The following is a 25292-nucleotide window of genomic DNA, read 5'->3' on the forward strand; positions in this document are numbered from 1 at the left end:
GGTTTGGTAATAAAAATATTTTTTTGAAACATAACATTGTTTAACAATTTTATGTGTGTTGTTTATAATGCTAAATTAGATAAAGGATGGATAAAAAAAAACAAATAATCCAAAGTCCAAAGCTAAATCCAGAAGGACTGAACAAAAATGTGAACCACGCTAAGCAGTTTCTCAAGACATTTTTGTCACCTTTACAGGACTTGAGTATAAACAACGCGATACGTTAAAACTTTTCCTACTCTTGTATTATTTGATCTAACAGTAGGGAAAACCCCATTCTTTATCACAATTCTCTATATTGAAGAACATGCTTTACACATTTGGATAGCTAAATCGACGAATATGATCTCAACTATTGTTTATCTCGCTCGTACGATATTGATTTTTCCAGAATCCTCGCTATCCATTCTGCAGCAAATGCAGAGGATCCTTTCGTTCCTTCCCTTCCAAGTTCCAAGTCAGAAACAGGAGTCGACCTTAAGATCATAAACACTGCTAGAAATATTTGAGCTGAAAGATTGACATTACGATTTTTTTGCAAGCAATGACGATTTATTCTTCATGTATTTTGCACCATATCCAGCTGTAGAACCCACTGTTGTGGCAGCCACCAACCAGCTGCACAGCATCGAGGCAAATAAATATAGCATCAGGCATTTTATATGGTGAAGAAGTAAATATGTACAAGAAAAATTTGAGAGGTTTATATATATAACCTCAAGTATGTTATGTATGACTGAGTCTCCATAGTTCCAAACTCAGGCTGAAGGAGGGCTGCAGCAACTAAAACCAACTGGAAAACCGTATTGACCTGTCAATAAGATGGCAATTGTTTAACTTAACTGAAACGCCGATTGAAAAAATCAATACCTTTCGTCATCCGCCAACAATCATGCATGATACTACTTAGGACAATTAACATTTGTTATTGCATCGATTCCATAATTAGTAAAATCGGTATGACATAAAACAAACCTTGCTTATGAAGAGAGGTTCAACTTTCTCAGGGCGGGTTCCATCAATATTGAAAAAATCATACCAACTATTCCACTGAAAGGAAAACAACAATGTATAAGAAATTAGACTTTGTATAAAGAAAATGAAGAAGACCATTTCAAGCCAATTAATTTCACCTTCCAACCCAAGCTACTAGCTCTGTGATATACTGCACCACCAACAAGTCCAACATCTCGGAACACGACCATTCCAACAAGACCAGCTTCACAAAACAAAATCAGGATCATACAGAATGAACTTTCAACTAGTAACAGTATTTACCACTATACACACACATGAATCGAAAGTCCTCAAATTTAACAGCTCCTACTTATATTAGTGTCTAATACCCGAAACAAACAGCTACTCAAGCTACACAGTTTGAATGCTAGCATATACCGCTGCATAGATTAATAAAAGACGCATATTTCTTACTTATTTTATAAGAACATTGATCTTCTACACTGATTCCAAACATTCAAACAGGCATGCAATTATCACAGACAGATACGATACTTGTTTAACAACAGAGATCACTTACGATGCAGAAGATCCATGTGCACCATAGCCACCGCAACAGATCCAATAAGAACCTGTATCAAGAACAAATAATAAATTAAACAGCATTATCCAAAAGAAACCCAAATAGCAATCAACAAATAACACCAACCTTGTCAGCAAGAGGATCAAGATAGGAACCCACTACAGAATTAATTCTCATCTTCCTGGCAATATATCCATCTAACTACAACATAAAAGTTTTAAGAAAAAAAAAACAAATCAAATTCAGTTCCACATACTGTATTCTCAGTTCCATAAGCTAATACTGTAAATTCATAAGCTACGGGGAAGTTTCGTGTCCGAAACTGACACATTTCGGAAACAAAAACGTTGATTGAATGAAGTGTCCGTGCTACCTAGTTGATAAGTTATATTATATGATTACCCAATCAGAAGCACCAGAGAGGGCCAATCCCACAAATGCTGAAGAGTACATTTCATTTGTGATCATCCTGAATAAACAGATTAATTAATTAATTAACAATCACTACAAAATAAAATATACACAATTCAATAAATTAGCAATGAAAAAAAAACAGTACCATCCAAGCACAGGACCAGAGACCAAACGAGCAAAAGAAACAAAATTAGGCAAATTAACAAAATTCTTCAACAACCCATCATCCACCTTCAACTCCTGAGTTAACCCATTATCCAAACCCACCACCCGTTGACTACCCAAACCCAAATTACTGACCCGACTATCAAGCAAATAGAAGTTCAAGGCTTTAACTTTCTTCAAAACGGTAGCGTTTCTTCCTCTTACGTAAAGCGGATTTGTAGATTGCAGAAGCTTCCACGGCGGAGCAGAGAGAAAGAGCGGACCTTGACCTTGAAATGGAAAAACCCATTTGGACAGAGGAGAGAGAAAGCGAGGAAGAGAGTGACAGTACGGAATGTACGGAGATGTCGGGAGTACGGAGGCGGCTGTCAGTGTTAGGAAGCTTCTGGTTTGATTGTTAGAGTTTTTAGTTATTAAGGTTCTTAGTGATTTGGAGATCACCATTGATGTCGCATGTCTGAATTTTGCTGGATGCAAATTTCAGGTTTTGCTGGGGTTAGTGGCGGCAATGAAACGTGGCACGTGATTCTTTTAACACGTGTGAAGGAAGTGTGACAATGACATGTAGAAATTGGACTGGGCTGGGGTTTTGCTGATGTTCTGTTTTAGTACAATGGCCCATTGGACTCTAATAAGGCCAGTTTGGAGAAATTTTCATCATGATTCCTAAATTTTCTTACTTTTCTATTTTAAAATAGTTTATAACCAGAAATTTTTGAATTTTAAATGGTCAAATGAATAGATCATTAGCATCCATTTTGAAGATATTATACAAAAAGTAGTATATTAATATGAATTTTTATAATGCGGACAGTTTATCCAAATATAGCCCTCCGATATTGTAAAATTGTTTAAATAAGTATTAAAAATATAAAATATGTTATGAGTTGCCCCCTCTAATTTTCAAAATTTATCTCCCTACATATATATGATATTTATTATGATTTGACTCTCCCTAGGGGCAGTATTTTTAATATAGGGGCGGTTTTATAAGTGTTTGTTACCATACTTATACTGAATTTACAGTCGTTTAATTAATCTAAATAGGCAAATGTAAAAATTTCGACCTTCCTGAGTTGGAGTCCTGGTTCCACCTCTGTCCATTATATTATATATATTTATGTTAATATTTTTGACAAATAAGCTATAAAGCGAACGACGACTTTTTTTGCTATATCATTTAAAAGTCGTAAAGTTTTCAATTATAAATTAAACTGAAAAACTGATGGAAAACAAATAAAGGTTAGGGACTATAGATGAAAATTCTCCGCTCTTTTTGGCTTCCTATAGTTTTCAAATCTTATTATTATTTTAATGATTGATTAATAGCTCATGATGAGATTAATTTTAAGTATGTCTTATGATATTGTAATTTTAAAAAGATACACATTTTTGTTAGCCAGCAGAGCCAATTATAGGAAAGGATTTGGTTGAAGTTAGTTGAAGGTAGAACAACAGCAAGCCATTAGCTAGATAAGAACAAAAATTATGCTGCATTTCAATGGCTATAACTATGCAAACGTGTACATTTTTTACTGAGTTCTTCAGTTTCTTTTATAATAACAATTTCTAATTATATATAGTAAAATTATATTATTCATATAAGGCAAGATTGGTTTGTTTAATGTAAAATTGGGACAAAAATATGAGTAATTGGTTCTCTTGCTGTAGATTGGAAAGTAAAGATTCATTTAATCACAATTTAGCTTATTCTGATACTGCTTTTATTCAGCATGAACCTGCTAGCAAATTTTCATTCTTCCTCAAAAGCATGTCTCGTAAAACAGGTTTTTATTTTTATTCATGCATTGTAATTTCTATTTACTAATGTCAATTTTTAATTTTTATAATCCAAATATAAATTTCATTTTACAATTCAATAACCGATTGAAAATCTAATCAATTGATGCTAATGTGTAATGTCGGAACTCAAAATGAAAGACACAATTACACGAGTTTCGGTTTTCTTCGTAAGCATTGATCGTGAAGAACAAATAAACCTGCTGGATTTCGCAGATATATCCAACGGATTAGCCAAATTTTCATTCGGTGATTCATTCTATAAAAAAAAAATTATATTTTCAATTAAAGAAATTAATAATTTGTGTTGAAATTGTAAAAAAATGGTATTGTATTTTCTTTTAACCCTTTTTATTAATATCAATCATTTAAATTCTTAAGATAATGTTTAAGATGAAAAAATGTCAAATTTAACTTGGAATCAAACCGATTTTTAACAATTTAATATAGAATTGAACAAAGGATCATCACGGTTTTTGAATTTGTGCATTATAATTAATTAATTCAAATTTAATAATTTTAATCAATTAGAGACAATATAATCTATTTTTCAGTAAATTTCCCAAATTTATAAAATGAATGCATTCACGAGCCGCGACAATCAAATCTAGGATTTAATTAACCATAGCGCGTAAATTCAGAGACTCGATGACCCTTTGCTCATATAGAATCTGAAGTAAACCATTTGTATCCTTAATGTCTAGGCAGCATCAAGCAGAGACTTATAACAGAGGAGGTAATGAGAGTTGGAAATGCAAAAGTTTCAGCTCAGGTCTACTCCTTTCAAGAACTCGCTGCTGCAACCGATGATTTCGATCCGAGTTGTGTCCTCGGAGAAGGCGGATTTGGGAGAGTGTACAAGGGCTACATTGCAAACATTGGTCAAGTACTATTATATGTTAAATATTCTAATTATTACCAAAGAAAGTTCTACAAATTGTAATGTTATAATTTCTTTGTTTCATAGGAAGTGGCTATTAAGCAACTTGACAGGAATGGGCTGCAAGGAAACAGAGAATTCTTTTCGGAGATTCTGATGTTAAGTCTCGTTCATCATCCGAACCTCGTCAGACTTATTGGATATTGCATCGATGGCGATCAACGGATATTATTATACGAATACATGTACCATGGATCATTGGAACATCATCTGTTTGGTATGTATGTCAATATTATACTTTGGAATATCTATGCGCGTAATGTGGTAATATTAGGCGTACAAATAAAAATTCAGTTGACATTGTCACGTCGTGAAAATTGAAGGAGACGACGCAAGAGTAACGATAGAGAGAAATAAATTTGGAGACAATTGGAATAAAATTTAAAATTTAAAAACGATTATGGAAGAGAGACAATAGTATAGAGACATTATATCTACTAGGCCATACTTTTGAAATTCTGAAATGTAACATTTTGTTCATGTAAATAGCAGATTTAGGTCCAAGACAGAAGGCATTAGATTGGAAAACAAGAATGAAAATAGCAGTAGGAGCAGCAAGAGGACTCGAATTCTTACACGAAGCTAATCCGCCAATCATTTACCGCGATTTCAAAGCATCAAACATATTATTAGATGAAGAACTCAATCCGAAGCTGTCGGATTTCGGACTTGCCAGGTTAGGTCCGACAGGAGAGAAGGATCACGTATCGACACGAGTAATGGGTACTTACGGGTATTGTGCTCCAGAGTATCAAAGAACAGGTAAGCTGACAAAAAAATCCGATGTGTATAGTTTCGGTGTGGTGTTTCTGGAGATCATTTCAGGACGGAGAGTCATTGACATTGCACGACCAACCGAAGAACAGAACTTGATCGAATGGGTATGTATTTGCATATAAAGTCATGAACTATACTTTATTTGCAATTTAATCATATTGTTGATAAATATATACACCAAATACAGTTTCTATGCTAATTAATACGCATACAAAAGTCCGGTAAAAGTAGATGACATGAAGGTGGATATTCAAAACCTTGTGTTTTAATATGTAAATTACGTGGCCAACTCCGTATATAAATTTACAAACTATACACGTTTTGACAAATTTAATCATATTTTACAAAACCTATTAAATACATATACTAGCTATTACTTTTATGGCAGATTGAAAATTTAGTGAAAATGGATGATATTGAAGTGGATTTTCAAAATGCTGCATTTTGATATTGTGTGAATGACATGACTAATTCCGACTTCCACGTCATCAATTTCACCGGATTTTTAATTGGTGTATGAATTTAAGAATTGATAGTTAGTGTATATATTCACCGACTTTTATAAAACGTGATTAAATTATAAAAATGCGCATGATTCATAAATTTATATGTAAATAACTCTAAATAAAAATTGAAGCGCGCCGCGGAATAAGTAATAATCTAACGAGTTAGATTGTGATTGTGTTATTGCAGGCGGAGCCATTGTTTAAGAACAAAAGTAAATTTACAGCAATGGCTGATCCGTTGCTCGAAGGAAAGTTTCCTGAGAAGAGTCTGTATCAGTCACTAGCTATTGCAGCAATGTGTCTTCAAGAGGAAGCAGACGTTCGACCGCTGATGGCCGATGTTGTGACCGCGCTTGAATTCCTTGCGCGGCCGAAGTTTGAAGAGGAGAGAAAAGATTACGGCGGATCAAAATGCAGTGTCACAATTTGAATATGTCAGATTCTGATAAACAACATAAAGAAAAGTATAGTTTCAAAGTAGTTTCAAAAGAAGTCTGCAATTTTAAGGATTAGATGCAAAAGCAAATATAAGCAGCTACTTGTCCTTGACTTTCTGATTGATTCCTATGTTTGTATAATACATACTTAAGTTTTGATTTTATTTTATCTTTTTTAATCTGTTCATGTGATTCACATGATTCAGCTCAAACAAGATTACAGTAGACCGTTACAGAATTTTCAATTGGTATATCGAATTACTTAAAAACGGTAGTACGTTGTACATATTTATCAATTTTTATAAAACATGATTAAATTGCAAAAACATGTATAGTTTGTGAATCTATATACAAATAATCCTAAATAGTTTAATCATGTGGAGATCACAAATGCTTTAACGGAAAATATTGAAATGGGTAACACGGAACAATATTTTTTAAAAGAATAGGCTATAAACATAAAGTTTCAGAGTTTCAAAAGCGTTTTCAAAAAGCTGAAACGTAAAACTCGACAAGTTTCCATATGCTAATTTAGATCACCCTTCAAGATTCTGTAATTAAAGCCGGGAATCCGATATAGGGGATTAGTATCCGCAACTTCGACAGCAGAACACATGCTCGGAATGAATCCATTGCTGTTGCCTCTTCTCTTCTTCCTTTTCCAACTCATTCTCAAAGACCAGAAACTCGGCCGTGAAGGACCAATGCCGGAACCACTACCGATATTAAACATCTGCACCTGATGCGGTTTCGAAGAACTTGGACATCTCTCTAACTCAATCTTAGTAAAGTAATCAATTTCTTTCCTCACCAGCGATCCTATAGTGCCTCGAGTTCCTATGGCGACCGGAGCAATTGCTGCAGACATTTTCTCAGGAATCTTTGTAGGTATGGAGCTGGCTTTATACTGCATATCTCAGTTGTTTAAGGAGGAAATTGCGTTGGCTTGTGTTTGAAGAAAGTTGTGACCCAACTTCTTTTATTTTTTTGTGCTTTAAGGTTGAATCAACTCATCATGTTTGGCGTTTTTTAAGTTTTGATTGAATTGCTTTATTAAAGTGGAGAGCATGAGAGTTTGCATAATTGGTGGCCTTGATAGGAGAAGTCATATCATAGTCATCTAACAAATTTTTCCTCTAAATAACAATTGTAAACCAATTAATTGAAACCCTATTGTCGATCTGCGAATTAAGGTTTTACATCTTGTTTCATGTCAGATCATTAGAAACGGTTATATACCTTTTCTAAATTGTTACACGTATAACTATTTGATATTAATACAAGATTATTTGATTGTCAAAAAAAAAAAAATGAAACCCTATTAGCTATAAGGTTGTATTATGTCTTTGCATGCCTTGGCTATGAGTGCGAGTAAACGGTTGATTTTGGTTAAAAACCGACCTATTTAATCAAAATCAATTACCTGAATTAATTTAATTCTTTAATCGAAGTAATTGAATTATCAGTTTCAACTGCGCTATTTAACTAACTAAACTAAAATCTTTAAAATGCAAAACTAAACCAATCAAATTATTCTGTTAATTTAATTAGTTTGGTTCACAACCGAACTAAGATAATTTATGGATCGAACCAAATTGACCGAAATAACCAAAACCATTTGCCAAAATAAATTATTCATTCGATTTAACCAGACGGTTTGCTCACTCCTTGTGTATATGGGGTCCTTTCTTGTTTTTCTTTTGTGCTCTTCTTTTGCATTATTAGAAGCAGGGTAGTGGCGGAAATCATTTCATTATCTTGTAATGAATGCAACATGCCACTAAAGACCATTTTAAAGATGATAATAGTAGATTAGATCCTGAAATCTAGTTAGTGGTTATGCTTAAGCAATATTTCTTGACACTATTGATTAATATACTTCAAAGGGTTCCACTAGCATTCGAAGGTTAAATTCTTTATCCAGAGTGATGTGTGGTGTTATTGGACCTATAAATATAATTATATTTTATATATTTATAAATTCTTCTGAGACTTTTATTTATTTTATTTTAAAGAATTACTTATATCTATACTAAATGAATTATGAAATAAATTTATTTGTAATGATATGATTGTAAGATAGAATTGAATCAAATAAAAGTATAAGCCTCCAACTATGAAAAACACATGTATATTATTGGAGAAAAAATTTCATGGTAATATGGTATATACTGGTATTTACTGTCCATTTCTCATTTCTTTTACAAAGGCCTCAAAATTGGAAATATTCTCTCATATCTTCTGTGGTTATTCATAAACTCGGGTATTGGGAACTTATTTTTTTTGGTTTCACTCGTATCAATTTAATTTTTCTACTGTATACTAGAAAGATGGCAAGAATACCTCAGCCTCCGATGTGAAGCAAGAGCATTTTGTAGAGCTACATCAACTTTCGCCCCTTCTTGAAACAACGAGTCATATAACCGACAGACGAACTGTGATAACTCCTCTTCTTCGTCATCCCAAAAACCGACACAAAGGTCCCCGTTCTTCTCGAGATCACTATCTTCCCAATCACTCCTTGGACTTGCAGGCTCTGTCTCCTCATCCTCTGCCTCTTCATCTCCGATTTCAAACTTCCCATTTTCCGGAACATGGAAATCCTCCGATCCATGGGATGTCACGGGAATTTCTGGAGGTTCTGCAGATGGGGAGATAACAGCTTTTGCACCAGAATCTAAAAATGCCTTAATTAAAGTTGGAATAGGCCCGAACATCCCTGTACAAATTATAATCCTATCCCTCCAAGCTCCAACCTGGGGTCATACAGAGATAAGCAGCCGCAACAAATATCAGAAGAGTCACCCACAAGCAAAGTACAGGTGGAAAACAATTACTACAAACCGATTCTAGCTAGTTGACTGTTTCAAAAATGAACTAAAAGATGTCAAAAATTTAATGTGATGTTACTTGTGGCAACTGTAAGTAGGGGTAAGCATATTTTGACAAAAACGGAATTAACCAATCTATTTTTGAGTAGTTCGGTAATTCGTTTGGCTTGGTTTATGAAAAAATTATGTTCGATTACGGTTAAGGGTTTTAAAAATTCAGTTAAACAAATTAACCGATTTTTTTAATTATTTTAACTTTATGATTATGTTTTTATTTTCATTGGTTGAACCAAGTTAACCAAATTTACCGGCTTATTCAGTCGGTTAGGTTTTTAATTTTTAAAATTTTGGTAATCCGGTTGATTTGGTTTTGGATAATTCGGTCGGTTCCGTTAAAGAGCTAAAGTAATTCAGTTAACTCGGTAGGGATAATTTGGTTTGGTTTAAACCAAACTGGCTGAATGCTTACCCCTAACTGTAGATAGCTAGTGAGCAAACCTCATCCAGAACAACAAAAAAATTCAGATAGATTAGCACAAAGGTCAAATTAAAGTCAACTACTACATACCATCCAGCGAACATCATCAGGTGTTAAATGCATAGAAGGAACTGTTCTCCGAAACATAAATGCCCCAATTTCTTGGTCATCCTCCATAACCTATAAAGTGTCAACAAACATAATCAACAGTGATCAGTCAGTAATTTCCTTCAATAATAACACATAACACCCAAACGGAAAGGAGGACATCATTGCACATACCTGTGTCTGTCGTCCAATATAGCGATGGACAACGTTTCCAACTTGGAAGTAAGGTCTATATCGAACCAGATCAGAAACACTTGAAATATTAGCAACAACAGATGGAATCTTTCTGCGGCGACTGCGCATCATTGATAGCAAGCTAGATTTAACACTTTGGAGAAACTTATCAGCAAGTTCTCCTGGTTCGGCAACAACAAATACATCATTCTGCCAACTAGAGACATATGGAGAGGACGTTAAGAACATAAACTGAACTCATAAGAAAGTACTACCAGTCAATTAACATGAAGTGTGCTTACCTTAATATTGAACCAATTGCATCATTTTGAAGGGCTAGATGTACAATTCCAACTTGTGCGGTATTTTGTAACTTTTCATGCAATGACCGAACAGGTAAAGAAAATTGTCTGCGCCCTGAAGGAGACCTAGGCGGTGATGCAGCATTCTTGCCATCCAAGCTTAAAGGCGGGACCATGTCGATTCGACCCATCCTATGTGGGCCAAAATCAGGACTAAATAGAAGTGGGCTTGATGGGAAACTTCCAGTAATCAGCGGTGAAGCAAATGGTGATGGGAAAGTTGTTGCTGGCAATTTCTTTGAGATTCCGGATGCCCCAAGCATAAGAGATAATCTGAGTCCACTGCGGGTGCAAAATGATTCCAGTGCCCGAGCATGGTGCATGACTCTGCCTGAATCGGGGCTATGCAGAGCTTCAACTAGTAGTACACTGCGCCTCCAACCCAATGAAGGACTATTCCCATCTTACATAGCAGCAAGGCAGAAGAATTTGAGGTTCAGAAAAAGGAGCAATCGGAAATTGAAACCTTTAAAATATTTATAAAAATAAAAGCATTAATACCTGAATTTGCTACCTTCGCCTTGGAGAATTTCTGATTCCTTAAATTCTCAGAGAATTTATCATCGTGTTGATAAGGCAAGAGTAGTCTGTCACAAACATTCTTAAAGGCTTCTGAATTAGTTTGGATATATTCAGCAACTACACCTTCCAACTTCAGCCAGACTGCTGGATCAGTCTCGTCCAGCTCCATATCACAACGTTCATTAACTACATTGTAAGATATCAGATGCTGGCTTAGAGCTAAATTTTCTTTTTCCCAATAGAGGAAACACAACTAAATAAGAAAAGGAGGAAACAGAATTTATTGGACCACTTTTTAAGAACAATATCTGTTCCATGCCCTTGTAAACAGTAACTCCAAATTTCAACACTTCATGTACCTGGATTAAACCGAAAGTATTGTATTTCAGGAAGCATGGGTAGCAACGTGCTCAAAGCTTCCTCCACTCGATCAACTGAGCAAGCGCTCTCAATTAAAACTTGCCCTGTGTCCAGATAACGCCACCCGCCTTTCCTCACCTACAGCAGAAATATTGCTCTCTATCAGAAATCAGAACGATGAACAAAATAAGGCAGTGGAAGAGTTCAACGGAAAGTTAACAAAGAATCTAACTGTTCTAACATTCTTTTCATCTCTAAGTTCTCGAATTCGCATAAAATAGCTACACAAATGAAAAGCATTTCCATATATTAGAAGGCTCTGGTTGTATAGCCAAAGAGATTTATCACTGGAATTATAACCAAGGTTGCTACAGCACAGATCACTCCATCAGTGCTATTTGGTATAATAAGTAGGAACATAATTTAATTATAAAAAAAAAACAGCTTTTCCACGATTGGCAAAAAGCTATATGCAATATAACACAGTAAAATGACTAGTGGACTAAATTTAATCACTAAAATTAACTCAATTATTTAAGATCTTTAAAAGTATAATGATTAGTTTCAATTGTCAATGCCGTATTACTCGCAATATTGCTACCAAACGTCATCTCCGAATTCATAGCATTCTAATAATGAAATCATCAAGGGTTAGGCTGTTTGCATCAATACACCATGGTTTCTGCATATTTGAACATAAAAGCTATAAATTCAGAAGGCTAATGAAGTACAATGAGACGAATGTTAAACAACTATTTCCTTACAATGGATATTTGATTACAATCAACCATCAACACAGTATAAAACTAAGACTTCAAAGAAGGGAGAGAAGAATAGGAAAAAGAGAAAATCACCTTTGTCGGAACAGAACCACAGCCAATAGAAACCAAACAATCGATTTTTGTGTCAGGCCATAAAAGTTGTGCTTCCCTTATGGCAAATACGGTAGGATTATTTGCCACTATAGCACCATCTTGCCAGCGATTCACATCTACATAACGAAATGAATTGTAGGCTCAATTTACTGCTAGAAATAATGAGCCTGGAAAGAGGCATCAAAGGCATGTTTATAGAGTACCATCCGAGAAGTCATCAAGATAATATGGAGCTGCAGATGATGCTCTTATAGCCTGCCAAACATGATGCTTACAGCTCCCAATAAAAGCACTGCGTGTATAGCCAACTTGTGCACCAATAGTAGGTGATCCCAACACAGTGATCCCTGAACCTTCTGAATTTGCCAAGGGCACCTCGGGTGTTCCAGCAGGGTACTATATTTTGAAATGCAAAAGTGGTTCAAAACCACCACCACCAATAATCATAAAAAATAATATTATCAATTCATATTTACAGCAGAATAGAATTTGAAAACTGAACTAAAAATAATATCAAACCCAAAAGGATTCTAAGCGCCAGACCTGATAATTGCGAAATACAAATGGTTGAGCTGGCATCACACTAACTAGAGTTGACACAACAAAAACTTTGGGAATGTTTTTCACTGCCGATTCTATCAATAGGTCTCCATCCTCATCAGCACACAATTCCTTCAACAACCTCTCAAACTGATCTGCACTGTGCTGCAAGACAATTTGTTATGGACTTATAGCGTTCTTTTCTCATCCTACAAGAGAGGGTGCATGTAGTAGAATATATCACAGGGATGATAGTTCAATTAGTATGGTGACATAATTGATAACTTCAATTATTAGTTAATATATCAATGTATTCTTCTCTTTGCTGAATGAGTAACATATGAAAATTAGCAACATTATCGAGCCTCTTAAAAAGTACTTTTTTCACTGTCAATGTTGTGCACATACAGAAAAAATTCAGTTACTGTGCATCTAATAAATGATTTAACAAGTGTATAAAACCTAGTAAAGAAAGAGATAGTCCATACTTTAGATCCATGTACCACAACTCTAAAACTCTGTGATGAACTTTTGTAAAGCTGGTCCAACTTTTCTCTCCAACTAGCAGCTTCATTGTCCTTTGGTGTAGGTTCAGCAAAGACAAGCTTTCCTAAAGAATCACATTTGTAGAGATAGAAAAAGGGAATAAATAAATTACACGAGCAAATTTTGTGAAAAACAATCTTTTGAATAGTCATACCCACCAAGATTTTTATATATTTCTTCACATTGGCTCAACGTCATCAACTTGATACCGAGAGCAACCGCCAGCATCCCACCCGTTGAGGTGCCACATATAAGATCAAACATCTCATGTATACGCTTTCCAGTTCCCTTTTCAATTGCTTTAAGGATTTGCACAGTGGCTAGACCTTTCATTCCGCCTCCATCCATAGCAAGAATGCGCAGGCCTTGCTTTGCTACTTGTTTTCCTCTAATTGCACGTCGCAGATTTTCATTTTCTCCTATAGTGGAACAAAATGAACAAGCCCTTGTATATTAATAGACCAACCTTGTGTAATAATAGACCAACACAATCTAAGAAATAGAGCGAAAGATTTTATCTAAGGTACAAACCAAGAATAGCCAATGCACGAGCTGCTGCTTTATTTACACGTGGCTCAGATGTAACTGTCAACCGCAACAGAAGATCTCGCAAACTTTCTGAGGTGACCAAGATGCGCCGATTCTCCAAGCAGAAAGCCAAATTTCCAACTGCTAATAAAGCTAACCTTTGCACCTGGTCAAGGATGAACTTTCTTAAATAGCTCTAAAATACAATAAATAGTTATAAAACCAGTAGAAGAGAACTTACTTCTGGATTTTTATGGGCACATAACATTTTCAATGACTTCAACATATCCTTGGTAAGCATCTTTTGAGCTACAGTATCAGAAGCAAAGGCCAAAGTGGCTACAACTTGCAACACAGAAATTACTTCTTCCTCTGCAACTGATTTCAATACTGATTCAATTGGTTGCATTATGTCACATTTCATCAACTGCATCGCGACAGAAACATCTCCAGAAAGAGAGGATAGAGCAGAGCATGCTTGTTCTACCTATGAGAATTCAGAATGCTGAGGACAGTGCCCAAAATAAAAGAAACAATAGCAAAGGTTTGACTCAAGATTGAAAAGATATTTAGTAATACCACATGTTGATTGTCACTACTTATCATGCTAATAAGCTGCCGCACTGCATTCTCATCTTTACCAACAACAGCACGATTTCCTTGGTCTTGCATTATCTTTGCCATTGCAGATGCCAGCAAAGGATGATGACATGAAGAAAAGCGGAATATAAGAGAAAAGAAGGCACTCAGTTTGTGTCGAGATGCACCAAAATAAGAACTGTTCTCCATCTACAGATGGAAATAATAATAAAAATGATATTAAATTACTAATAACTTAAAAGAAAATCTAATAGCATCAAAAACAGCTACAAGGCCTCAAAGACAACTACCTCTATCTGTACATTCACTGATCTTAAATTCTCGTCAGCAACAATCCTGATATTAGCAACAGACAAGTGGCGAAGTTTACGTAGCGGTAGAATTTCAGGGAGGAACTCCAAAGGATTACCAAACAGCCTAAGAATTTGCAACTCAGCCATAGCCCTGTCATTTTACTGGAGATAAACAACAGATCCAAAGAAAAATTCTAGTGTTTACAAGCTTTATCAAACAAGAGAAGGGTAGTAAAGTTTGTCAATTCATATGAAAAAAAAAACCTGAAATCAAGAAGAGGCCGAACAAGCTTGTTGTGTTCCAGTGACAATTCCACCAGTCCCACACACTGCCTCAGTTCAACTGCAGACGAGTTTCATGCAAGATCATAAAACTGAACAAATTTCCGACATAAAAACTTCCTGATGATAAATCAACAGCCATTCAACAGAACTAATGAAAATACAATTCACATCATACCGGGGACAGAAACCAGTGTGTTGTAATCCACAGTGAGAACTTTCAGTGTTTTTAATTCACCAAGCTCTGGTGGCAAAACGGAAAGCTTATTATTATCAAGATACAGCTTCTCAAGTAGTGGCAATCCAATTAACTCAGCTGGCAATACCTGTTCGTAAAAACCACAAGCTTTCAATACACACTAGCTTTTCAACTACATATCTTTAAAGTTCAAGCATTAAACTGTACATCAAATCCAAATAGAAAACAATACGAAAAAACAAAACACAAAATTCAAGATTATCACAGAGTTTGTAAAGTCTCTAAACGAAAGAATTCGAGTCAGTTCTACTATATTAAGGTCAAATACATGTTCAGTGAGGCTCTACATTAGTTCCTAGAATTCAAATATTTCAAAAAATAAATTATATTAATAAATACACAGAACTAAGAGATTAAAAATCCTCACTGATAAACCGCAAGCGCAGAGGCTAAGCAGAGTAACATTCTTCCAATGCTCACCAATACCAACACCATCAGTAGTAACCAAATTACACCTCAACAGCCTCGTCAAAATCCCTACACCACCGTCACTCTGTTGACTAGACGCCGTTGTTTTGCTCAATATCATCCCTCGCAACGGCTCTCTCCTCTTAATAACCTTCATTTCCACCTCCACATTCTCCCTCTCTTCATCGACATTCAAATTCACCGTCACGCAATCCTGCGGCAGAGGCAACGCCACCATTAGCTGAGACTGTAACCGCAACGCCACCTGCTCTTCGTCGTCGGCGGCCGTCCAGTCTAAATCGATTCGTAATCCGGGATCTTGATCGAGCGGCGGTGGAGAGGACGGCGTTAAAGCTGTCGGCGATGATGACGAGAAGGATCCTGATCCTGATCCTGATCCTGACGAGGACGTTGATGAACGGTTGAGATCGTCTTCGTTTTCTTCCGTTCCGTAGTTTAGCGTTAGACGGAAGATTTCCGACGGCCGTTTCCAGCCTAATCCCCATGACATTTTGAGTTTTGTTTGATCTGATGATCAGACGGTTATGGAGTGGTGGTCATAGTGATGTGTTTGATTGAGATTGTGGTGATGAATTATGGGAGATTAGGGTTTAACGGAGGGAGTTCGGTGACACACTGAAGAAAATGTGAAACGGAACTGAGGAAGAAGTGAGATCGTTGTTGTTGATGATTCTATGTAAGTAGTTTTTAGTTGTTTTATTAATCTTCTGGAGTTCTGTGTTTTGTTGGTTATTGTTGGGTCGGTAGGAGATGTGATACGGCGTCGTTTAAAGCTAATTAAATCTTAAGGTATGATTTTATGGCGATATAATTTCATGGTTTAAAATGCTATATATAAATTTTTTTTTTATAATTGGGTGGGAGAGGGTTTGTGGGAGAAATTTTCTCACAATCTAGCAGATTTCTGCCTAGCGCTTATAACGTTTAAGGTATAGCTCATTGGTTAAAATTTTTATTTTTTAAATTAGCATTTTGTAGCCAAATCTATTATCATATACAGCACCACGCATCTGTGCCACGTTGTAAATGATCTAACACTATAGTATTAGTATTGCCACATATGATCCAAACTGCCAAAAATTGATTTAAGCTACAAAATATAAAAATATAAAATGAAAAGTTATACGTTTAAATTCTGAAATTGAATCGCTACAAATATTATATATTGAAATTTAACATGTAATATGTTTTTTTAGTGATGCAAATGCCAATGCCAGTGGGTCTAACCCCAAAAACCTTTTCTTAAGGTTTTGGATTAATTTTATTTCATTACCAACAATGATAGATATGAAAAAATAAATGTCGTTTTTGTTTTTATGGTATGATTGGTAGTTGGTAATAAGTAACCTTATTATCATTTTGTTATGATTATCATTGTTTGTACCGTCAATCATAGTAATACCTTTTGTATTTAGTCTAAGTTAAGAACAAATTGATTTAACCAAAAATATATTAATTGAATTACTTTATATTTTTAATGGAACCGAATTATCAATTATAATAAAAACACTTAACAGAATTATAAAAAAGTTAACTGTAACCGAACCAAGATAAAACCTCAATAGATCAATGAAACCGATTAATTCAACTAAACCGACCACTTACTCATGCCCGTTGCAGATAAAATACTATTTAAGCCTGCTTTATTATAGAGATAAGAGATCATATATTCAGTTTTCTAATCAACAATTGCACAATACATTATGATATATGAAGGAATCATGTACTAAGCAATCTGCAAATTCAAATGTATGTGAACAGTTGGTTTCTGAGGTACAGATTAAGAATATTGGAGCTCCAACTAGATCAAACTTTTCACTAATCATAACTTTAGCTCCTTAGCAGATGAATTAAAAATCTGTGCCAGGTCCTGCTTCACTGCATCATCAGCGAAAATGTACTCAATCCCGTTTCTTGCTAGCTCAAACATTTCCTTCTTTCCGAGACCTTTAGCATATAAAACATTTGGTTCATGATGATGCCAAGTTCGATATAAAGATATGCTGAATCTGAATCGACAATAAGCAAGTAGTATACATACCAAATGCAGAGGAAGCCAGACTATATTCTTTGCAAACACTAGTGGAGAAAACCCCAGAATCATCTGTGCAAAGGATTATCGGATGTTTCGCGTCATACAGATCAGCTGCAACACAAAGAAACACACAAACAGAGTATGACTAACAATGAATGGTATGAATTGTTTCATTTACGTCCGAAATGAAGTTCAAAATGATCAAATGGAAAAAGAAAACTAACCAAAATGATGAATTTCAAGTGAAGGAACCGACTGTGTCATAATGTTTGATGTCAAGCAAATCTCTACCTGTGAAAATACAAGACTGGTAAAATTAATCGTATCTTTCAAAGTCCGCGATTAATAATCAGAAAGGTAATCAAATTGCAATACGTGGAGCTTGAATGATATGTAGTAGAAAGGTTAATCTGAAAGGGTGAATGAATGTAGATATTAACCGGTATCTTAGATGACTTTAGCTTAATCCAATCATCGTCTCCAAAACAGCACGCATGCCCAATCCTATCGGGAAGGAAGTCGAGCATCATTTGGATCTCTTCCTCGCGATTAGGGACCTACATGCACTAGGTTATGCAAATAAACGATTAAGTGTTGTTTCGCAGTAAGGAGAAAGCATATGCAAACTTCTCACATCAGCTCACCTCTCCACAATGAAGTGTTATATACAGACCTTGGTCCTGGGCAAATTTTAGTGCTGGCAAGAATGTTACCCTGTACAAATCAAACAAGGCTATGATATTATATACTTTTATACAAAAACCGCCATTATTATTAATGAAGACCTATAGGTAAGTTAGTACCATTCGCCTACTTTCGGATGTCCAGAAAGGTCAATGCCAACTACACCTAAATCTCTCATTTCCAGAGCAAGCTTAACCTATAGAATATAGATAAGAGATATTAAAACCATGATCAAGTTCACAAAACCTCCGTATAATTCTCCTAACATACATACAGTTTCCATTGCAGCTTCTGTGGTCTCACGGCGATCAATGCTGAGAAGAAGTCGAACATAAATCTTTCTCCTTGTAGTTCTACAACAAGAATCATTCATAGAAATCGAATTCACGGCATCCCTAGGATCCGAATTATTAGGAGTAAAATCCACCTCAACGGCCGTAACTGCTCTTAAACCTTTGATCACTGCCTCAATGTAAGTTCGTTTGCTCATTCCTTTAGCATCATTTTTCTGAATTAAATGAAAACCGTGTATTTCTATATCAGTACAAACTAAGTTCTCTACTAAAACACGAACAAACACTTGAACGTTCACGTTAGTACCTTCGGAGTTGTTCTTAATTCCAAATATACAACATTCTCCGAAGCAAAATCTTCCACTACCTGTTTTAAAGAAGTACCAAATGAGTTCAAAAACAGCAATGGTCTAATTAGATATATAATAAGGTAACAAACTGCAGATTAACATACTTCTTTTGTGATTCTTGTAACAGTTTCATGGTCGGTGGTAAGAATGTGAATCAAGTCAAACAATTTGAACACTTCAACCAAAGAACGGTCATCTGAATAAAATTAAAAGGAAAATTAACAATGCACTTTCAAGGAAAACAAAGTCATATAAGAAAGAAACTCTAAGTTTACATCTATGTCTACATCTATAACCATTTTATATGTCGGAAGGGGGACATGCAATATTATGATATTGGTCAATTAGATTACTTGATTTAGTTTGATATGATTCAACAACCAATCAGAGCAAAAGAGAATCAGGAAACGTACTTTTAAGAATAACTTGTTCCACCTCTGAGAAAACAATAGAACCCTTTTTACCCAGAATTCTAGCAAGTTCCCTAAAAACAAAACACAGGCATTCAATAACTCAAAACATAAAAATGGACTTCAAAATCTCAAAATTAATCCCAACAATTTCTTTGTCCTATTAAGTAATCCTCAAATGAAACATAAAAATTAACAACAAAAATTAAATTTTGCATCTAAAACGCATATCGAAAGGTAAAATATTTCGTGTTCTTGTCGATCCACTTAGTTCATACGATTAGGGTCAGCACAAACACGACCCGTAGAACTAATCATGTCAAAATCTTCAACACGACACGAATTCTAAACAGGTAGTGCGACGTGACACAATTACCACGTTAAGATAAACGATAACACAATTAATATAATTACATGACTAACACGTTCCACTTAATATATAATAATATTTAAACCATGTCAATGTAATTTTAACTTCAAATTTATCAATTAATACTCAAATTATAAAATTTTAACATAATTAATTTTATTTATATATTAATATAATTATATTTAATTAATTTATTTTGTGACGAGGACTCTTTCCCCAGGGTTGAAGTCCGGGATCACTGCCAAATTCCGCTATGTGGGTACGCGAGTCAACCCGTGACACTATCTATTTATTTTATATTCTAAACGAATTAACACATTTTCGACACGAACCTGCCAAGTCTCAATCCGGATTTGCCAAATTTACATGTTAAACGGATTATGATAACGTGTCAGATCTATTCTGACGCCTCTAATAGTAACATTGGCAAAGCAATTAAACAAGAAATTGAACAAACAAACAAACAAAAAGAGAAGATAAAAGAGAACATACAGAAGAGTAGAGTCTCTGATGGAGCCGTTGAGGTGTGCATGTAATTCAAGCTTTGGCATGGAAACAAGCCAATCCATTGTTGCTTCAGTGCGCATTTTAGTGGTTTGGGGGCTAAGGTTCATAGCAGAGAAAAAATCGTCTTCTTCAGATTTGAGTGGTTTGGTAGGCCAGGGTCTTGAATTATCTTTCTTCATATTCAGTGTGTATGTGATTATCCATTAAGTATAGCAAAAGGATAATTTTCGTCCATAGTCCCTAAACTTTCATCTCTCACTATAAAAAGCTATTTTATTTTAATTCATAACCATAAAACTCCTTAATTGTAACCCCTCAAACTGTACTGTTTATTCTATTCAACCCCTTAACTATTCTTTTTCCTGTTGTACATTTATACTTAAATTTTTTAGCCATTTAATAACCTTCTAAAAAATGCAATTATTTAATTTTCAACCATATTATATCTATCATGAATGCTTAATTGTTTAAAAAAATTATAAATTTTAGCGTGTTTTATAAATTTAACTCGAATTTTTAATTTTAGAAATTTTAATATACAAATTTTTATTGTTTTGCAATTTCAAACTTTTCAAATCAATTACGAATCTTTCAAGTTTGTGTTTAAATTGTAAAACACGCTAAAATTCATGATTTTTAAAGCAATTAATCCTTAAATATATTTTTAAATAATATATAAATACATCGCCTTTTATTTTAAATGTAAAAAATATATTATATCTTTTTTAAAATTAATACATTATGTGAGAGGTTAAATGGGTAAAAAAAATAGTTTAGATGTTCAATGAAAAAAACATTTAGTTAAGGGATTAAATAGAACAAATAGTATAGTTTGAGGAGTTAAATAGATTAAAAAATAATTAAGAGGTTCAATGGAACACGGAATTAATTTAGAAGTCACATGGAATAAAATGATAAAATTTAAAGGTTAAATAATTTATTAAACCAACAAAAAATAACAAGTTAAATGTAAATATCATTCTAATAAACTAAATTTAATATGACTAGAGTAAGACTATATAAAGTTCTCAATTCTACTAACAAAATATATATATATAGGCTTAATTACTTAAAAAACTCCCACCTTGTAATATTTTTTCGTTTATACCACGACCTAGAAAAAAGTTCATTTGTACTCTTTTTTTGATTTTTTGTTTTCAACTCTACCCTAAAGCACAAAATTGAATTTTTTATATTTAGAAAAAGCTTAAAATAATCCTTCCTTTTTTAATTTATTTGTATTTTTTTAGATAGAAAAAAGATGATATAACCCTTCTATTTAATTATTTTTAATATTTTCATCCTTTAATTAATTAAATTATCAAAAAATAAAATTTTGGGGTACAGTTGAAAACGAAAAATCAAAAAAAGGGTACAGATGAACTTTTTCCTAAGTCAGGGTATAAACGAAAAATTGTTTCAAGATGGGGGTTTTTTAAGTAATTAGGCCATATATATATATGTATATATATATATCTGCAAGTGACTGAATACTAGTATCACTCGTATGTGCTATGTGCGTAACACAAGACCAAATTAATATTATTACATATAAAAACATAGATGGAAAAGAGAACATACACATGTACGATGATATCATTAATAACAATTCAATTATTAGTTTAATTAATATAATATCTATAATCCAATGTATAAGATATTTTCTAATTCAACTTAAATTTTAACTTTTTATTGTAGTATAATACTAGCAAACTATCCGCGCGATGCAGCGGAATTTTATATTTAACATTATTACAATTATAAATTTAATAATATTTTTATTGTTAAATTAAAATAACATTTGTGTTATTTAGGATTGTTAGATTTATTTTTTGTAGAAAGTCTGATAGATTTTATAAAAAATTATTTAGAATATAATTATTAAAATAACAAATGAAATTTTATAAAATATAATTCCCATTTTATCAATATCATTCATAATTAATTGTTTTTTTTTAAGTTTACGAATGTTAAAAATAAAATAAGTAAGTGGTTGTTTAAACGTTAACTTGTGAAAAACAATAAAGTGAAATTGTAAGGAACCTAATGTTGGTTATAAACAGCGGAGAAATTATGAATTTTTTTTAATTCGGGTAAATTTCATATAACTATTTAGTCGATTTTTTGAACTTTGAGCAATTTGAATTTAACTATTTTATCTTTAATTTTATCTTTTTTTTAAATATATATTAATAATTTGGCTGCAGCCTCAATTGAAGCCTATTAGTTGGAACTTGCTCCAAATTTTTTGTGGTATCACCCCTAACTCTACATTAATATTTTAAAAATAAAATTAAAATTAAAAAAAAACATATTGATTGTACACATAATTAGAAGTTATACTTGTAATATTATACACAATCTAATTTAGTTATTTGTACACATAAATTGAATTTTCTTTAGAGCTATTGCATATTATTATTGTTTTTTAGTTAAATTTATCAATTTTATATTGTTTAATTGTTGGTGTAAATTTGAGTTCATTGTAAAATTATAATAGTTAACATGTAAAATTTATACATAGATTGTGTTAATTACTTTATATATGGACATATCTAATACTTCATGCTTTCTAAAATAATAATCACACTCTTGCAAATACACGCATTAGAAATATAGTTATAATACTGTATTTTTATTATAACTTTAATATTAAGTAAAACTTTTTAAAATAAAAAATAAACACATTAAATGATGACTCAAAAGTATAAGAACTAATAATAATTATCAAGACCAATAATTTAGAGCTATTTTTATAGTTAAAATATCGACAAATAATTTTTATCATGTATTTTATTTATTGAAATGAGTTTTTAAATATTTAACCTCACACTATATAAAAAAGGACAATATTGAAATATTTCATCACATGGAAAAACAGAAAGAGTAACGTTTTAAGAGCATCCCCAATGGTATTCTTTAAAATAAAGAGCATCTTTTATAAAATAAAGAGCATCTTAAAGATAAAGATTGATATTTAAAACTTTATTCCAATGGACTCTTTAATATCAATTTCTTATTGTATATAATTTTAATAATTAATAATAAAATAAAAGTATTATAATAATAATATTAAATTAATTGCCTCTCTAATATTAAATTTATTTTATTTTGTTTTCATAAAAAATATTAATAAAATATTAAATATTAATAAAATAATTTTTTTATTTAATTTTTTATTCATTTATTTATTCAGTTTTTTTTTACTAAAAGTAAAAATATAATATTTAAAAGTAAAAATAACCACCTTATTTTTTAAAATTTACAATTTTACTATTTGAAAAATGAAGTAGAGAGTGAAAATGGCTCTCTACATGTGGAGAGCCATTTTCACTCTCTATAGAGAGTCCATTGGACTCCTAATTTATTGTCAAACTCTTTAATTTAAAGAGTTTGACAATTTTAGAGAGTCAATTGGGGATGCTCTAACATCTTATTGAAATATTAGTATTAATATAGTTTAGTTATTTTTAATTTTAACACATTTAATAATATAATATAATATTATTAATTATCTTTATAAAAATATAGTAGATAAAGTATATGTAAGAATTTATATATTGGACAATACTATTTTAATCACTTAAAACTAAAAAATCAATAAAAAAAAATATATAAAAAAACATGATGAATATTATATAAAAAGAAAGGAAGTCATCTCACCAATAAAATAAATAAAAGTACAGTTAAATTTTATTTTAAAAAATTTAAAAAGAAATTTTGAATAATAAATACTAAAGAAAACTTAAAGAAAAATTGATGAAAAACCACTCTAATATTTTATTCTATTTTATTTTACTTTTTAAATTAGTATTATTTTTAAAACAAATATATCACTCTTAACCACAATATATTTTGCCATTATTCATTAAGGGTTTAACAGTAACTTTTCCATCTTTTTGGCCTTATTAGGATATAGTAGATAATCATGTCTAATAGCTGGCCATCTTTTTGATGTCGTTATACCATTTTATGCTTTCCATCAGTGCGTTTTGACCAATTATTTATGCCGTTTGATATTCATGTCGTTTTTATTCCGTTTTAATGTATAGTATAATAGATGTATAATATATGATTTTAATCCAATCAAAACTTTATCATACGTTAACATAAATATCCTTGATGATTTTTAATTATTAGTATTAACATGTCATAATTTGAACCCAAAAATATAGGACACCATCATCATGTTTTTTTGTTCTTTTAATACCCTTACAAATTGCAACTGTTTCCATATGAATCCTTAATAATGATAGAAATGAAACATTGTGATTGCAATTCCATGTGATAAACATGTGATTGTCAGAGCTATACTTCCATAACAAATTGTACAGATAAATATGTAATATATTATAAAATATATTCAAGAACTTAATAGCAAATTCTATAGATAAATATCAATTAATAAATTTAAAGCTTGCCTATACTAAAATTTCCTGTAATTTTCATTATTTTTTACTTCATTTTTAAGCATTTTTATTTTTTATTTAATCTTTTTATACTTTTAAAAATAATTTTATAAAGTTGAATGTGGATCTAATTTAAATAGTTAAGGCACCTTTAATTGTGTTGGGAGATTATAGGTTTAATTTACTCCATCTCTATAACTAACAACTAACAATTGATATTCTAAAGAGCTATCATTTTTAATAAAAAAATCTTGAACCGTCGTCGTAAGTGAAGTATGATGCCAAGTCATGTATTGAAAAATAATTTTTAGGGTGTATATACATATTTATTTTTATCAAGTTAGTAGTATATATTTTTAAAAATCTTAGACACACTCCATGTGAATTTTAGTGTAGGAAGATGATGTCTCTCTCTTTTATAACAAGACTAGTTATATCGTAGAGAAAAAATAGACCATACTTTATTTG

The 25292-nt window shown here is 32.6% G+C and overlaps 5 protein-coding genes across 8 annotated transcripts; 1 reads left to right on the forward strand and 4 right to left on the reverse strand.

Moving 5' to 3' along the window:
* Positions 1–219: 219 nt before the first annotated feature.
* On the reverse strand, positions 220–2621 carry LOC126678450 (cardiolipin synthase (CMP-forming), mitochondrial). Its single transcript, XM_050373364.2, has 8 exons — positions 2100–2621; positions 1943–2009; positions 1667–1741; positions 1538–1589; positions 1134–1219; positions 976–1050; positions 717–811; positions 220–618 (listed from the first exon to the last, which is right to left on the reverse strand). Exons 1-8 carry the CDS (start codon positions 2561–2563, stop codon positions 525–527), a joined length of 1008 nt encoding a protein of 335 aa, XP_050229321.1. The 5' UTR covers positions 2564–2621; the 3' UTR covers positions 220–524.
* Positions 2622–3661: 1040 nt separating this feature from the next.
* LOC126681505 (probable serine/threonine-protein kinase PBL23) lies at positions 3662–6743 on the forward strand. 2 transcript variants are annotated; one of them, XM_050377049.2, is made up of 5 exons: positions 3662–3906; positions 4624–4805; positions 4887–5076; positions 5349–5740; positions 6330–6743. In XM_050377049.2, the coding sequence occupies exons 1-5, from the start codon at positions 3765–3767 to the stop codon at positions 6570–6572; spliced, it is 1149 nt and encodes a 382-aa protein (XP_050233006.1). In that variant the 5' UTR covers positions 3662–3764; the 3' UTR covers positions 6573–6743. The 2 variants fall into 2 exon arrangements, with proteins under 2 accessions (XP_050233006.1, XP_050233010.1); XM_050377053.2 differs by having other exon boundaries at positions 3665–3906; positions 5352–5740.
* A 362-nt stretch (positions 6744–7105) lies between these two features.
* Positions 7106–7492, reverse strand: LOC126664676 (uncharacterized). The gene has a single exon (XM_050357183.1). The coding sequence runs from the start codon at positions 7490–7492 to the stop codon at positions 7106–7108; it is 387 nt and encodes a 128-aa protein (XP_050213140.1).
* A 1202-nt stretch (positions 7493–8694) lies between these two features.
* On the reverse strand, positions 8695–16471 carry LOC126681494 (phospholipase A I). 2 transcript variants are annotated; one of them, XM_050377038.2, is made up of 18 exons: positions 15705–16471; positions 15257–15404; positions 15061–15139; positions 14794–14947; positions 14483–14692; positions 14145–14390; positions 13907–14069; positions 13534–13794; positions 13318–13439; positions 12833–12994; positions 12493–12685; positions 12269–12405; positions 11414–11552; positions 11034–11240; positions 10473–10935; positions 10171–10387; positions 9979–10068; positions 8695–9335 (listed from the first exon to the last, which is right to left on the reverse strand). In XM_050377038.2, the coding sequence occupies exons 1-18, from the start codon at positions 16254–16256 to the stop codon at positions 8892–8894; spliced, it is 3987 nt and encodes a 1328-aa protein (XP_050232995.1). In that variant the 5' UTR covers positions 16257–16471; the 3' UTR covers positions 8695–8891. The 2 variants fall into 2 exon arrangements, with proteins under 2 accessions (XP_050232995.1, XP_050233000.1); XM_050377043.1 differs by lacking the exons at positions 15257–15404; positions 15705–16471 and having other exon boundaries at positions 14794–14958.
* Positions 16472–17380: 909 nt separating this feature from the next.
* On the reverse strand, positions 17381–20596 carry LOC126666256 (N6-mAMP deaminase). 2 transcript variants are annotated; one of them, XM_050359261.2, is made up of 11 exons: positions 20401–20596; positions 19542–19612; positions 19233–19324; positions 19086–19145; positions 18760–18993; positions 18605–18681; positions 18446–18515; positions 18242–18358; positions 18026–18092; positions 17808–17912; positions 17381–17713 (listed from the first exon to the last, which is right to left on the reverse strand). In XM_050359261.2, the coding sequence occupies exons 1-11, from the start codon at positions 20592–20594 to the stop codon at positions 17589–17591; spliced, it is 1212 nt and encodes a 403-aa protein (XP_050215218.1). In that variant the 5' UTR covers positions 20595–20596; the 3' UTR covers positions 17381–17588. The 2 variants fall into 2 exon arrangements, with proteins under 2 accessions (XP_050215218.1, XP_050215219.1); XM_050359262.2 differs by lacking the exon at positions 19542–19612 and having other exon boundaries at positions 20401–20563.
* Between the last annotated feature and the right edge of the window lie 4696 nt (positions 20597–25292).

Source organism: Mercurialis annua, linkage group LG1-X (genome assembly GCF_937616625.2).
Source record: "Mercurialis annua linkage group LG1-X, ddMerAnnu1.2, whole genome shotgun sequence".
Lineage (NCBI taxonomy): Eukaryota > Viridiplantae > Streptophyta > Magnoliopsida > Malpighiales > Euphorbiaceae > Mercurialis > Mercurialis annua.

Bases quoted from the DNA above. Each gene is read 5' to 3' on its own strand.
- LOC126678450 (XM_050373364.2), bottom strand. From the start codon at position 2,563: ATGGTGATCTCCAAATCACTAAGAACCTTAATAACTAAAAACTCTAAC. The intron at 1,590-1,666 runs GTTGGTGTTATT...TTCTTGATACAG, and splicing joins TTGATCCTCTTGCTGACAAG to GTTCTTATTGGATCTGTTGC. The intron at 812-975 runs GTTTGTTTTATG...TCTTATTGACAG, and splicing joins AACCTCTCTTCATAAGCAAG to GTCAATACGGTTTTCCAGTT.
- LOC126666256 (XM_050359261.2), bottom strand. From the start codon at position 20,594: ATGAAGAAAGATAATTCAAGACCCTGGCCTACCAAACCACTCAAATCT. The intron at 18,516-18,604 runs GTACTAACTTAC...TGATTTGTACAG, and splicing joins CATCCGAAAGTAGGCGAATG to GGTAACATTCTTGCCAGCAC. The intron at 17,913-18,025 runs GTTAGTTTTCTT...TTTGTGTTGCAG, and splicing joins ACTTGAAATTCATCATTTTG to CTGATCTGTATGACGCGAAA.
- LOC126681494 (XM_050377038.2), bottom strand. From the start codon at position 16,256: ATGTCATGGGGATTAGGCTGGAAACGGCCGTCGGAAATCTTCCGTCTA. The intron at 12,995-13,317 runs GTATGGACTATC...ATTGTCTTGCAG, and splicing joins TTGTGGTACATGGATCTAAA to CACAGTGCAGATCAGTTTGA. The intron at 10,936-11,033 runs GTATTAATGCTT...CTGCTATGTAAG, and splicing joins GGCGAAGGTAGCAAATTCAG to ATGGGAATAGTCCTTCATTG.
- LOC126681505 (XM_050377049.2), top strand. From the start codon at position 3,765: ATGAGTAATTGGTTCTCTTGCTGTAGATTGGAAAGTAAAGATTCATTT. The intron at 4,806-4,886 runs GTACTATTATAT...TTTGTTTCATAG, and splicing joins ACATTGCAAACATTGGTCAA to GAAGTGGCTATTAAGCAACT. The intron at 5,741-6,329 runs GTATGTATTTGC...GTGTTATTGCAG, and splicing joins AACAGAACTTGATCGAATGG to GCGGAGCCATTGTTTAAGAA.
- LOC126664676 (XM_050357183.1), bottom strand. From the start codon at position 7,492: ATGCAGTATAAAGCCAGCTCCATACCTACAAAGATTCCTGAGAAAATG.